The sequence below is a fragment of the Lathyrus oleraceus genome, chromosome 1 (genome assembly GCF_024323335.1).
Source record: "Lathyrus oleraceus cultivar Zhongwan6 chromosome 1, CAAS_Psat_ZW6_1.0, whole genome shotgun sequence".
Taxonomy (NCBI): Eukaryota; Viridiplantae; Streptophyta; class Magnoliopsida; order Fabales; family Fabaceae; genus Lathyrus; species Lathyrus oleraceus.
The window spans coordinates 450,911,222-450,927,651 of record NC_066579.1 but is presented as its reverse complement, the minus strand read 5'-3'; the positions used below and the strand labels follow the sequence as shown (position 1 = coordinate 450,927,651).

Genomic DNA, 16,430 nt, shown 5'->3' with positions numbered 1-16,430 from the left:
CAATATACCATTCCCAACACATTCCGAATTATAAAATAATTCAAATAAGGTGTCTTTAAAATTAAAGGAATACCCAAAAGGTATAAGTCTAGAAACTGAAATCAAGTTTCGTGAGAAACTTGGTACATAAAAGGTCCTTTCTAATTTCAAAACAAAATCATTATTCAAAATTAAATTGCAAGTTCCAATAGCTTCCACATGTGAGCCCATCCTGTTTCCTGATAGGACAGTCCGCTCACTTTCCACTAGCTTCCTTAGGTTTTGCATACCCTGTAAGGAATTTGTTATATGGATTATTGATCCAGAATCAATCCACCAGGTGTTAATATTAACATCGGTCATATTAGATTCATAACAAACAAATGAGAATAAATTACCTTTCTTCTCAAGTCATTCTTTGAATCCAGGGCATTCCTTCTTCATGTGTCCTCCCTTTTTACTGAAGTAACACTTTTCTTCTTTCTTGATTTCACCTTGCGGTGGTATTTTGAATTTCCCTTTCTGATTGACTTGTGACTTGTCAGTTTTGAAAGCTTTGTTCTTCCTGCGAGTGCTTGTTAGCAATGCACTCTCACTCTGTTCCATTACAAGCCTTTCTTCTTCCTGAACACACATGGTCATTAATTCATTGATTGACCATTTGTCTTTATGTGTATTGTAGGAGATCTTGAAAGGCCCATACTCAGACGGAAGTGAGTTCATAATATAGTGCACCAGGAAGGAGTCAGACATATCAACCTCAAGTTTCTTAAGTTGAGCTGAAATATCACGCATTTTCATTATGTGCTCATGCACACCTTTCACACTGATGAGTCGGTAGGAGGAAAATTTCATAATTAATGTGCTTGCCAAAGCCTTCTCAGAAGTGACGAACTGATCGTCAATGGCTTTAAGCAAATCGCAGACATTCTCATGCTGATCGACAGAACCACGTATTCCACCTGTGACCTTAGTCTTAATGAACATCACACTGAGCCAGTTGGATCTCTCCCACCGCTCATATAGTGCGATTGCAGGTAGAGTACTTTCATCTGTAATTGCAGGTGGTTCGTCTTTCCTAATAGCATAATATATGTCCATCCATCCTAGATGAAGGAGAATTCTTTCCTTCCACACCCTATAGTTATCTCATCTGAGCTCGGGAATATCACATCGGATATCAGAAAAATTAGCAGGTTGAGAAGCTAAAAAGATAAACAAAATTGATGTCAAAATTTGAGGCATAAATATTATCCAAATTGTATGTATTATCAATATAAACATACCATAAAATAAATCTTGCAACATTAAAATCACATGTGGGCTAAATTTTAATGTAATAAGATTTTAAAAAAATTGCGATAGATTTTTCAAACCTCACACTTTACGTGCATGATATAATTTTGTTTTTCTATCCAAGATTAATACTTTATGATAAAACTATCAAATTATGTACCAATTCATAATTCCTGTGGGCAAGTTATGAAAATATTTTGACATTTTATCCTAATTAATCATACAAATATAATAAAAATTCATGTAGGATAAAATTCATTATACCACGTATAATTAATTACAATTTTATGTCTAATAATTTATGTGATCTCAAAACTTTAAAAAAATAATCTCAATTAGTTTAAGGATGTCGTGGCTAATCCAAATTAATCAAAATTATAACGATCACTAGACATAGTAACTCAATTATATGAGAGAACAAAATTAAATAAATAAGATCTCTTGCTTAACAAAATAATAACATTATAAATTAATTTTAATTTATGCACAAATTTAATTCAAAGATTAAATAATAAGGCATAATGATCAGTAAAAATCAAATCATATGGATATGAACAGAATCAAAATATATGTTTAACAAAGTAGCCGACAGTAACATTCATGAATGCCATGGATTAGGACCTGAATTTAATACCCAACCATAGCAAAAACTGAAAACTAAAATGTAAGTTTTGCACACAAAGTACCGTTGTTTATTATCCGATCTTTATTGTATTACAGTATGATATAATTCTTTATTTGTTTGGCTGTAATTCTTTTGGCAGGATGAAGAATGTTGAATCCTAAAAGGTTGTGGCCATGTTGTCGTCTTCATCGATAGTTTTCCCGACTGAAGAATCAATCTTAATATCAGGATATGTTTAGTTTTTTTATTATATGTTATTAAATATTAGAATATATTAGTTATCTTATACATTGATAAGATTTCTATCCGGACATGTTACTACTTTAAGTACAATTATTTACTACATTATTATAAATACTTTAAAAAAACCATATATAATAAAATCAGAATAATTGTTACCAATTACAAATGAACATGAGTATATAATAAATCCCAATTACCTTTGACTTTTCGTGATTAGTTTATATTATCCATATTTCCATTACAAACATATATTATATGTCTTAATTAAACCTCTTTATAAATTAAAGATGTATATCCATTAACCTTTATTTTGTTAATCAAGTTTTTGGATATTTTTTTTACCATTCACAAAGTTATTCAATTCCAATAATTTTTATTTCACTGACTGTTTATGATAATGTTGTTTATCAAATTGTATTAGTAGTGAACTTTATTCAATTCTAATAAATAATATTGCATATTTATTGTACATTAGAAAATATGTTGTATTGTAAGATATGTTTTATAAATAAAGAAGCCAAATTTTTATATAATATAAAGGAACATAATATATTTACTTCTCTATCTAATTTTACAAATTTACATTATTATGTGATTCTTTTTTCTTACGTACAACAACAATATTTTTTCAATAAAGATAATCAATTCAAATAAATAATATTTCATATTTATTGTACATAATTAATTATTATAAAGTATGTTGTAAGATGTGTTTTATAAATAAAGAAACAAAATTTTTATACAACATAAAGGAACATAATATGTTGACTTATAATACATTATTAACATTATTTTCATATTTGTCTAATACACATTATAATATATGATTTCCCGATATTAAAAACATGTCAATCACATTAAATGTGTTATTACTATTTAGACTTATTAATAAACCGTTTGAAGCACAAAACAATAAATAATCCACAAATATAAGCTTATCCGAACATTTCTTATTTTGATGATTGCATTTTCTAGATTGCTTTTTAAAGAATATTATTTGGTCCCTGATCCATTCTTCACTAATTTCATTTGAATCTCTCATTCATAACAGATTGTTGTTTCCCTTTTATATGCCCAGATTTGCCAACAGATTTGTTGTTGGCAACATGTTTTTTCTTTAGAACATATTTTTCAACTTGAGTACCATGGTAACATTTGCAGTATCAACATCTTCTTCCTTAACAACTTTCATAACAATCTTTTCATTATTCAACGGTGGATTTACTACCTCCACAACATTGAGTACTTCCACAATATTCACAATTTTCTTAACAACTATTTTAATAGTGTGATCTTTTTTTTAGCAAACTTTTTTTTTTTTTGAATTTTCGCCAACCTCATGAACCATATTCTGAATGATGTCCATGAAAGTTTCCTCACTCAAATACACAATATGAGAAATATATATATATATATATATATATATATATATATATATATATATATATATATATATATATATATATATATATATATATATATATATATATATATATATATATATATATATATATATATATATAACATCGCTCAAAATCATAATTTTTATAATTTTGACAAATGGTATACCCAATTACAAAAGTGAAAAATTGAATACTCAAATTGTTGGAAACAATAATTTGTAATATGAGAAAATCGGAATACTCATTAGAATTTGGGAAATCAGAATATCCAATTATGATAAAAATCAGAGTGTGTATTTATTGACACAATCGATTCAATGTCCCATTCCTCTTCATGCAAGTTAGAAACTAAATTTACTGTCCTTCAAATTTTTTTCTCCAACAAACAATATCCTTTCACCTGTTTTTTTATTTATTAAATGTTTCAAACATGTCGTATTTTGTCCTATACAACAAACGAAGTGATGGAAATAATAGGGGTGAAGATGCAAGTCGATCATGCACAACCTCCAAATCGTGTTGAATAAGACGTTTTGTTCCCTGAAATAAATGCCAATGAAGATAATGTAGGGGATGATGCGGTACATCACGAGAATGATAGTCATGGCAATACACAACATTGCATCCCAACATACACTATTATAATGCAGATTTGTTTTAGGAGAAAGAAATCATAAGAGCATCAAAGAGCGAATACAATATCTTGGTGATAATTCTTATATCATATTGAATAGCATTTTACAAGTTTATCTTTTTCAATTTTTTTTTCATTTTCTTTATTGTGGTTATTTATAAACTGAGAGAACATTCAAATATTTTAGTATTTTTCAACTGAGATTGTTACGAATGGTCTACCTGCAGGCCAAAGTGTTATAATCTTGATGAACCTTGATGAAATGAATGATTGCGAGATTCTTAAAGAAAAAAGACCACATACTGAAATGTATCTTGAAAATTGTTGGTATGACTATGCAAAATCTAAAAATTATAAAGTTGGTTATGTCTTGATTTTTCATTACCGATCTGATTCAGAGATGTTGTACATTAAGCTGGGAAAAAAGCAAAGAAGGAGGAATGGTAGATGTAATGTATGAGGGTTTATTACTCTGATGATGAGGGTTTATGATACTTTGATGACAAGGCAATGTTTATGTTTCTCTAATCATGTAATTTAAGTAATATGAATAATAAGTAATATCCAAATTTCTATAACAGAAATATAGAATGATATACTTTTTTTTTCTTTCAAAATTCCACATTCAAACACAAAAAATATATAATTTAACATCTTCACACAAAACAAAACAACATTACACGACTCATGCGCACACACGAATCATTTACTGATTTAAAAGAAAATTATAAAACATACCGAATTTTTTGAATTGCACTACTTAATTTTGCATTCGCTATGTTTAATTAAATTTTGACAAAACTTTTGTTTTTCAGGTGGAGTGCCAAGTCAAATTAGGGGTGGCAGAAACCTCTTATAAATAGGGCTGCACCCGAACATAGGCCCTTTTAATTTTCGTTTATTTAGTTGATTAATCTAAAAAATCTTCTCACATGTTTTAAGAATTGCTTAATCAGATGATGATTTGCTTCATCATTCATATTATTGTGATTTGTTTTTAAAAGTTATATAAAAATAAGTTGAAAACAGTTGACAAATATATAATTAATCCTTTTATAGTTTAAATAGTGTAGTACTCCCTCCGTTTCTTTTTAAGTGTCGTTTTAGAAGATTTTTTTTGTTCCTATTTAAGTGTCGTTTTGATGTTTTAATGTTACAATTTGTCAATTATACCCTTACTATTTAAATAACTCAACTTTATATTTTCCATAAATTTTTCTTTCTTAATATATGTAATAACTCACTCCACATTTTCCATAAAATTCTCTTTCTTAATACGTACTCTCATTCCCATACATAACTCCCATTCCTATTCAAAGTATTGGCTGGTCAATAAAAATTAAATTCAAATGATAGCTTCCAATGTTACATTGAAATTAAAAAATATACCTGTGTCATTGTTTGTTTCAACCTCCTCTTGTAAGTTATCTTCACAGGACTCATCAATATTATTGGTTGCTTCAAACTTCTCTTCTAAGTTATCTTCATCAAACTCATATAACTCAAATATATGTTGGTTTGTTAATGATGTTTCTGTATCACTATCTAAATCCATATTTTATGAGTTGTAAATATTTTGAACTTATAATATGAAACCATACTATATGTACTACTGGTTTTAATTTTTCGGTGGGAAACTTAAGTTTTTATTAAAATAATTGGAGGGAATATTTTTTCCTTTAGCCATTCATTGAAACAATAAGCAATAAGTTTTCCTTTAGCCGTTAATGAAAATGCAAGCAGTACGTATTCCTATAGCAAACAATATTAATTCCAAAAATTTAGGAGTAGTTGAAAAATGCAACGGAAGAGAGAGAGAGTTATGTGGAGAAAATTATGGAATTAGTTATTTGAAGTAAATAATTTAATGAGTACTTATATTAATGAATTTTATTTAGAAAGAGAAAGTATATGGTGGATTAAAATGAGGGTACAATGGGAAAAAAATTATAACAATTCATTTATCTTGGTTGGAGAGCTTTATGCTAAAACGACACTTAAAAAGAAACGGAGGGAGTATTTTATAAGGAATTAATATTTAACAAAAACTTATTAGAGTGGATATAATTCCGAGGATACGGAAGAAGAAACCGTAACCAACCAACAAAACACACCAAAACCTTAAAAAAAAAAAACAGAAAATTAACCAAATCCTGTTTTATTTACGTCAGAGCAGTTTATTATGAATTTGTCAACTACTTACTTTATGTTCTTTCGTGGTCTTATATTTGTTTATTTTTGTTTTAAAGGAAAACGTATAGATATGCACAGAGCTATATATATGTATATTATTAATTAACTGTACTTTTTTCATATAATTCTATTAAAGAGCAACAAAGAAAATGAATCGACTCTTAGCTAGTCAAAATGGCCTTGTTCTCTTCTTGATATTTTATTTTAAAATTTTAAATTTATTTAATGTAGATGTTACTTAAACCATTCTCAACTTCCTATAGCCACTAACTACTCAATTTAAATTAGACATGTTTGTGCAAATATGATGCGTGAGGGAAACGTTATCTCATGAATTTTAAATTGGTATGTTAACAGGTAAATTGTGACAAATGACTTCAAGAGTCTTGTATACTTACATATTGAGAAAAACTCATCAAATTTCACATAAAATTTAGATAAGATTATGTTGTTATAGACTTAAAAGCTAATCAAGAAATTAACTAATATATCAATCATGATTCTCTTTGTGCTTCAAATGATTATACCGAAAAATGAAATAAATAAACTGATCGTTAATTCTTTAACTTTTAAAGAGTATTAACTATTATTTTTGTGTGAATTAACCTTATCAATGTTTCACATCCTCACTTGTGATTTGATGGTGTGACACTTTGATCTATCTATGTTCTTGTAGAATCATTTTTCAAGTGTATAAACAAAGACACTTTGATGCTAAAATAAAAAGAACTGTATGAAAATAACAATTAGCTGAATTGATTGAGTGGTCAGAATGGTTGGATTTGTATGTGTTTCATGTATTTGTTATTTTTATTACAATGATCTTTGAGATCGTTAAATGATAAACATGACTTTGTTAATGTAACATACTCTAAGATAAGATAAGATGTGACACATTCATATAGCATGAAACAACAAAAGCACGTCAATAATGTTAGATACCTGAATGGTAAGCATGTCAGTTATATGAAATAGCCTTAAGGATATATTACACCATTGTTTCATCATTTTAAGTTGAGGTGAGCACAGGAGATATCTTGTATCTTTAAACCTCATTATTGGGATTATTTTATTTTTGAAAGGTGATCGTTGTGAACGATCAATAATATATTTAATTTAAATTAAATTGTTTATAACCATACCATTACAAAAAATGCCTAGAACCTTAGTTATGTTTATAGATAATGGGTCTAAAAAGCCTTGATGCCTAAAACCTTGGTTCATGTGTCATACCTATGTGTTACCAGTGGGACTCTTAAACTTATAGCCCAAGTGTGATGTGAACGTCTAAGAGTTTTGTTATCTTTCCCTTTTGTTGGATTAATTTATTAATTCAAGAATTATGATTCATCTAATTAAAATTTTGGATTAAATAAATGATATTCTAATGTGATGATTATTTTTGGATTGATGGATAATTAAGTTAATAAGGTTTTATTTTGAAATAAAAATTTAAATCCCTCTTTTCTCTCTTCATGGATGTTGAGACATGTCTCTTGGAATGAAATGTGACTGTTGGAGTAAGATGACTAAAAATAGGGACCTTTAGAAAAATAACTAACAATTTTTTCATTCCTTCTCATTTTTCTCACAAATACACAAAAATATATTTATCATCAAAGATACACATAAGGAAGAAGGAAAAGAGGAGAGAACAATTGAAAACAAGATCGAGAACCAGACAAGAATCGACATCATGGATCTGGTACGTTTTTACTGTTTTTCATAGAAATAGGAATAGTGTGAAAATCATGATATCAAGATCTAAAACATAAAATTTACTAACAGTTGGTATCAGAGCATAGTTACCGATATTATTATTTTTCAATAATTATTAACTTTATTGATACATATATGTTGTAACATGTCATTCTCATTATATATTGTATTCAGTTTGATTTATCGTGATGTCATGTGTTTATAACCATTACACAAAACTAAGCATGGAGTACATATATATTTAGTATGCAAACAATATTGTTCCAGAATGTGATATCATATTGTGATTCCAAGAGTGGTAGAGGTTTGATGATGCACCAAAGATGATATGCATGTGAAATACTCAAGAGAATTGAGATGCAAGATTGCAACCCAACTTCGACTCTAGCTGAGCCCAAATTGCAACTGTCGAAAGACACAAATGAAGATGACGTCGATCCAACGCAGTACAGAAGACTCATTGGATCACTTCGATACCTTTATCACATAAAGCATGATCTAACATATAGTGTAAGTATGGTGAGTAGATTGATGCATAAGCCAAAGGTATCACACCTAGCAGCGATGAAGAGGATACTAAGGCATCTGAAAGGAACTCTTGACTATGGAATTTTATTTCTTGCTGCTGATGAAGGAAAAGAATGCAAGCTAGTGGGGTACACCGACTCAAGTTGGTGTAGTGACGTTGAGGATAGAAAATCCACAACTGGCTATGTGTTTATGCTAGGTGGTGCACTAGTTGCTTGGACTTCGAGAAAGGAACCAGTAGTATCATTGTTGTTGTGTGAAGCAGAGTACATAACTGCATCTCTTTGTGCATGTCAAGCAACTTGGATGGTGAATTTGGTCGAAGAGATTACAAGGAAGAATCATAGAGCGATTATCATGAAGATCGATAACATGTTTGCTATCAATCTAGCGAAGAATCCGACGACGCATGAACAAAGCAAGCACATCGAAATGAGGTTCCATTATCTTCGAGAGCATGTAGAAAAAGCGAAGTTGAACTTGGAACACTGCAAAACTTAGAATCAGATTCCATACATCATGACGAAGGGAGTGCATGTCGAAGTGTTTAAGAAGTTAATGTCTATGATGAATGTGGATAGCTTAGACACAATGAATTAGATGGTCTGTTGAATTGTAATTCATGATGTCGAAGCATGTTACTGCCGAACACCTAGTTGTTGAGGAGTTAGCCTTAACATGGATTTTTACTAAGGCCCAATTTTGTAGTGTTAGCAAAATTAGGCATTTTAGGCTTTATTTGAGGAGCAAGCAAGTCAAAAATCTACAAATAGGGAGTAACCCTTATTGATTGTAAGACAACACACAGTAGTGAAGTTGCACAAGTTAAATAAATCTCAGTTTGAGAGCAGAGAGTTACTCTGCATAAATTCTTCTTCTTTCCCTACTTCGATAAAACCCTAATTCCCTTTCTTCCCCAATTTTCATCTTTTATTTCTTTCTTCAATTATCAATTGTGAAGCAAAATTCTCCATAGATTTTGGTGAATTTCCAACATGAACTATGTTGATTGGTCTGAAAAGATTCAGTTTCAACTGGGTGTTATGGACTTGGACATGACATTATAATGGATGAGAAGCTCGCAACCATTGCGGAGGACAGGACGGAAGATGAAAGGTCTCTTTTTGAGGCTTGGGAAAGGTCTAACAGGTTGTCTTTGAACTTGATGAGAATGACAATGGCTGAAAATGTTAAGCCATATATACCCAACACTGAAAATGCAAGGGAATTTATGAAAAATGTGAAAGAGTATTCAAATTCTGAAATTAAAGATAAATATGTTGTGGGGAATTTGATGAGTGAGTTGACGACTAAAAAGTTTGAATGGTCTCAACCCATTCATGATCATATGACTCAAATGGGAAATTTGGCACCAAAGTTGAAGTCATTAGGTATGGATGTGAATGAATCATTTCTTGTACATCTTATCATTAACTCGCTTCCTCTTGAGTTTTTACAGTTCCAGGTGAATTACAACAACATCAAAGAAAAACAGAACCTCCAAGAAATTAAGGTCATGTTGGTTCAAGAAGAAGGGGGGCTAAAGAAAATGAAAGATCATTTTATTCATCTCACGACTCATGATGGAGCTAGTTGCATTAAGGTCAAACTCAACAAGAAGGACAAGAAAAAGGGCAAAACTCCTTTAAAGGTTAATGAGGGTGGAGTCCAAAAGGAGAAGAAATGTTATTTTTGCAAGGAGAACAGACACTTCAAAAAGGATTGTCTTAAAAGGAAGATGTGGTTTGAAAAGAAAGGTATGTTTTATGTTTCAATAAATTTTGAATCAAATCTTATTGAAGTACCAAATAATACTTGGTGGCTTGATTCGGGTGCGACTACTCATGTGTCACATATTATGCAGGGATTCCTTTCGATCCAAACCATAAAAGGAAGTGAAAAGTTTCTTTATATGGGAAACATAATGAAGACACGAATATAGGGAATTGGGACGTATAGATTGATCTTGGGTACTGGTTATCATATAGATATGAAAAATTGTCTTTATGTACCTAGATGTGCTAGGAATTTAGTTTCTGTTGCAGAGTTGGATGGATTAAATTTTAATTTTAGGATTGGAAACAATGTATTTTATTTATTTAAAGATTCATACTATTATGGTTATGGTATTTTAGTTAATGGTTTATATCAGTTTAATCTTAATGTTTATTTTAAAGATTCTCTGTTTAATATTGAACATGTTGTTGGTAGTAAACAAAGTACAAATAATGAGAGTTCTGTTTATTTGTGGCATCAAAGATTAGGTCACATATCCAAAGAAAGAGTAATAATGTTAATGAAAGGTGAAATATTACCTCAATTGGATTTTGGTGATTGAAATATATATTTAGATTGCATTAAAGGAAAACACACCAAACAAATATCTAAGAGTTCATCTACAAGAAGCAGTGAACTCCTTGAATTGATACACATTGATATTTGTGGTCCCTTCGATATTCCTTCTTGTGGAGGAGAAAAGTATTTTATCACTTTTATTGATGACTTCTCATGTTACTGTTATTTATATTTATTGCATGAAAAATCTCAATCAGTGGACATGTTAAAAGTATTCATTGATGAGATGGAAAGGCAATTGGATAGGAAATTAAAGATAGTGAGGTCTGATAGAGATGGTGAATATTATGGAAAATATAATGAGAAAAGACAATGTCCAGGTCCATTTGTAAAGTTTCTCGAAAGTCGTGGTATATGTGCACAATATACTATGCCTGGCACACCACAACAAAATGGTGCGGCTGAGAGACGTAATCCTACTCTCGTGAATATGGTTAGGTCAATGTTAAATTATAGTAATGTACCATTATCATTGTGGACTTATGCATTAAAGATCGTTGTGTATTTACTTAATAGGATTCATAGCAAGGCGGTTTCTAAGACTCCTTATGAGTTATGGATAGGAAGCAAACCTAGTGTAAGGCATCTCCATATTTGGGGATGCCAAGATGAAGTAAAGGCGTATAATACACATGAAAATAAGCTTGATGCAAGAACCATTAGTATTTTTTTCATTGGGTGTCCCGATGAATTTGCATCCTTTTGAGTGAGCTTTGCTTGGTTTCATTTCTCCAACCGTCTGACTTTCTCGATGTGAACTTCTTCGCCCTACATCCCTTTGACTCCAAAAGAAGTTGCCTTTTCCCAAATCTTCTTTACTGAATCCCAATTCTTAGATTTCGAAAAAGGAATTCGAAAAAAATTAAAAGTATGTGTATGGCATGGAAGTCCATATATTCTTAACCAAGTTATTCTTTCCTGGTCTACATGACTATGCTCTTACCTTAATGGAAAAATAACCCCCTAGGTTGAAGTTCTCCTGGATATTATATGAATTCCCAGGGTGTTCTACCACCCCTATGAAAACTTTATTGAATCTAGAAATCTCTTCTTAATTCTCATTAGTGAAGACCAAGTGAGTAACAAGATGTTTGTCTTTGTTCGTGTGAGCCTCCAACCCTTTATTGTGCCACATCTGGTTAGAAATAGGAACCTCTTTCTTGAGGACATTAGCATATGAGCTTTCTCCAACCATATTTCCTTGCTTGCTTTCTCATGTAGCCTTACCTCTTCCATAGAAGGCATAACTTGCTCTTCCATGGATTCTGTCCGGTAACTCTGAACCTCTTCTGTTAAGCTCCTTATGTCCCGTGTAACCTTGTTGTCTATCAAATATTGGAAGATTAACAAAGAGCTTGATATTCCCTAATAAAATGTTGTCCAGCTTAATCACTAACATCCTTGCATCCATAACATCGAAAAATCTAACGAATCCATACCTACGACCTCAAACGTCCCTCTTTGAAGGTATGACTACCTCATCAATGTCTCAGAATCTGCGAAATTCCTTGTAAATTTCCTTGGCTCTGTAACATCAGGAAAGGGCGTGAAGAAAAAAGAAGTGGTCGACTTTTTTGCTTCTCTAGATGAACGGGTGTTCTCTAGATGAACATGTGTTCTCTAGATGAATGAGTGTTCCCAAAGTTATCCCAACAATTCAAACGATTGTTGCCTCTTCTCGTAAAATGAACTATTCTCCATCCTTGTTCGTCTTCCTTAGATAATCTTGTTGGGGTTGGTTGAAAATATACATGTTGATACTATTTATGATGGAATATGATTGTCGGTGAAGAAAATGAAAGCTTATGTACTATTTTCAATCAAGGTGGAGATTGTTGATGTTGGTTGAAAATATACATGTTAAAGAAGTCACGCATCGCTTAGCTCTGTGAATGAAGAGAGAGTTCAAGGCTATATATAGGATACAAATTCTTTGAAGTCCCAAATCGCTTAGTTTTATGAAGGAAATGGGAGTCCAAAGTTATATATATGATTCAAGTTCTTCATTCCAAGATGCATTAGTCAAAAACACTTTAAACTTGTATTTCACTTTTTTTTGTGCTCTGATACTCTTGTATTAGAGTGTTGTTAGATGTAGTTAAATATTTGTGTTTGGGGGTGTGAGTGTACTGCGGCCTATGGTAGGTGAGAGTATATTATATGTTGTAACAATTTTCACGTGTTATTCTCTAATTGTGTATCGATAACAGTCGTAATTTTTTCTCTGAATTTTGGAGTTTTCACGTCATATTCTTCTGTTGTGATTATGTTCCTTATTTTTTTCCTCTATACTTTATTTGTTTTTTTCCAACAAATCTTTGATATATCATGATTCTTGGTGCAAAACAAAATGTAAACTAACAAGAAAAACTCTAAAGAGGGGTAGACTTTCTCTTTTATTCTAACTATACTATAAAATCTTCATTCAACCCGATTAACTTCACCAATATTTAAGTGGTCGCTTCAGACAAAATCAATTATATAACTATCAATTCGTTGGATAATCATACTTTTAGTCATAATTAAAATAAAGTTATTATAAATTTAATTAAATAATTCATGAGAGATTTTTCAAAGAAAGAACCTAACCGTCGGTTTTTATTAAGGTTAGTTGGGATATAAATCCCTTATAATGTACTAGAACGTGGGACCAAATGTTGACCAAAGGAATGTTTATGCATATAGTTTAGAGATCAACAAGAGTCAATTATCCATGTCAAGCGCACCAAGGTTAAGATGAATCTGGTGGGATTTCGTTATTAGTCCACAAAACCAATGATTAACAAAGGACTTGTGACTCTTTAGACTCCTAGATCAACGTGTGAAAACGGAACCCGTGACTGACTTTTATACTTGCTACTAGTCAATTCTGATAGAGATTGCTCCATGTGAAAACCGACCCTAGATTATGTTTATATTTTACTCTTAAATCATGGAAAATTATTTTAATAACTTTTGGAAAGAAAAAAACTATTTGAACAGAAGAGTGACAAATAGAAAAAAATATCTTTTTATAATTTTAGACATACTTAAAAGTTATTCATAAACTAATAGAAGAGATAAACATGAGCCAGCTCCACCAAAAAGAGCAACAAGAACCATACAACCACCAAACCTAACACAACCAATCCATCCTAGCCAACCGATCGAGTATTCATAAACTAATGTCAATAAATAAAGTGTTGCAATCAGAGTTTAAAATCATTTAACATTGTTTATGCTATTAAAGTGATTATTAGGATGAGTTCAATTACATTGCTATCTTTAAATATTTTGTAATATTGTTTAAAATTGTGTACTATCTATAATTTAAAATTCGGTTGATATATATCGATTATCATCGCCGCAGTGTAAATTAACCACAATTTATTCTTTAATATAAAAATGATGATAATGATATCGATATTGACATTTTCTAAAACCCTTTTATCGTGGTCGTTTTTAAAACTCTATTCCTACCGTAGAAACCGTTCTAGAAAAATATTATCAAATATGATGCCAAAATCATTTAAATACATTACTAAGATGTCTCTAACTTTCAAAGGATAACAGTTTATCAAAGATACAATTTAAAAAAGAAAATCATGTGGAGAAGAAATATGGTATGAGGATCACTTTAATTTTGAATGGACAGTTGAATTGTAATTTCTTGTGTCGAAATAAATTGTTCGACAAAAGCAAGGAAGTGTCGAATCACCTAGTTGTCAAAATGTCGAAGAGTATCTCAACAATAATGTTAGACTTAACTTTACTTGTTCGTTTAGCTGAGTTAGTTAGGTTAGTTTTTGACGGCCAAAATCTATAAATAGGAATTAACCCATATTATTGTAAACACTTGAATTTTGCAGTTGCAAAAGGAATAAAGAATCACAGTTTGTGAGAAGAGAGAAACCGTGCTGAATCAATTCATCTTTTTCTCTTTCTCGATAAACCCTAACCTTTTTCTTTCCCCAATTCAATTTTCTTTTCTTGTTTTCATCATCATTGTGCAGTGATACAATCTTGCAACCAAGGTTGATTGATTCACTCGAGTGAATAGTGAAGAACAAGAGGGAATTCGATCAATACGATTGAATTTTGTTCATCAAGATTGACTCAGAATTACTCAAAGTCTTGGGTCTAATTCCAACATCTGGTATCTAGAGCACTAGATGAGCAATTCTTTGAAGCATAACATGATGAATTATCCGAACGGGCATTTTACGACGAGTCTCCCAATTTTGAAGAATCAGAATTATGAGAATTGGTGCAAGCAGATAAAGGTTGTCTTTTGCTATCATGATCTTTAGGATTTTGTGAAGGAGGGAGTGACACCGCTTGTAGCAAACACGACGGATGAAGAAAAAGTTGCACACAAAGAATTGAAGAAGAAAGATTATAAAGCTCTCTTTATAATCCATCAATGTGTTGATTCTGATAACTTTAAAAATGTTAATGATGTTGTATCAACGAAAAAAGCATGGGAAATTTTTAAAAAATCATTTGGAGGCAGAGAGAAGGTGAAAGAGGTGAGGTTACAAACTCACAAAAGAACGTATGAATTGCTTCTAATGGAAGACAATGAAAACATAACTGATTTTTTTCACTAGGGTTATAAAACTGGTGAATCAAATCAAGGTATGTAGAGAAGTGTTGACATCAAGATCAGTTGTTTCAAAGATCTTGAGGTCATTGGCTCCAAAGCTCGACCATGTGGTAGTAGCCATAGAGGAGTCGAAAGATTTGTCAACATTGACAAAGGAAGAGCTTCAACGGACGCTTGAATGTCATGAATAAAGAATGGTTGAAAGAGCTACAGGAAAGTCGAAGAGTGATGTGGCTCTGCGTGCGCAATCAGCAAGAGAAAAGAAAGGCAAATAGCAGTGGCTCGACAACAAAGGTAAATGAGGCTACAACAATTTGAATGGTCGAAATCAGCAAGAAGGGGGTTGGTTGAATCAGAGAAGACCCTCATACCAAAGTAACCAACAAGGAGGTGTTATAGGTAGAGGAAGAGGCGGTGGTTGAAAACCTGACAAAAGTCACATTCAATGTTTCAATTGTCAGAAGTATGGTCATTACTCATGTGATTGTCTTGAAAACAGAAGAATCAGGAAAATGATGCAAAGTTTGCAAAACATGAAGAAGAAGAGACGTTGCTGATGGTCACAACAAGAGATGAAGAAAGATTCCAGGACCAATGGTACTTGGACTTAGGATGCTCATCACACATGACTGGTAGGAAAAATTGGTTTGTCAACATGAAACCCTCAATGAAGAACATGGTAAAATTTGCAAATGATAATACTCTAGAAGTTGAAGGTATTTGTGATGTTCTGATTATGAGTAAAGATGGTAAAAGGTCAGTAATTTTCAATGTATTGTACATACCAGGTGTGAAAAGTAGTTTGCTCAATATAGGGAAGTTGGTCGAAAATAACTACAAAGTGTCGATCAAAGACAAGATGATGAGAGT

At 31.4% G+C, this 16,430-nt stretch overlaps 1 protein-coding gene across 1 annotated transcript; it reads right to left on the bottom strand.

Moving 5' to 3' along the window:
• Window positions 1-390: 390 nt before the first annotated feature.
• LOC127115257 (uncharacterized) lies at window positions 391-1,080 on the bottom strand. Its single transcript, XM_051046842.1, has one exon. The coding sequence runs from the start codon at window positions 1,078-1,080 to the stop codon at window positions 391-393; it is 690 nt and encodes a 229-aa protein (XP_050902799.1).
• Between the last annotated feature and the right edge of the window lie 15,350 nt (window positions 1,081-16,430).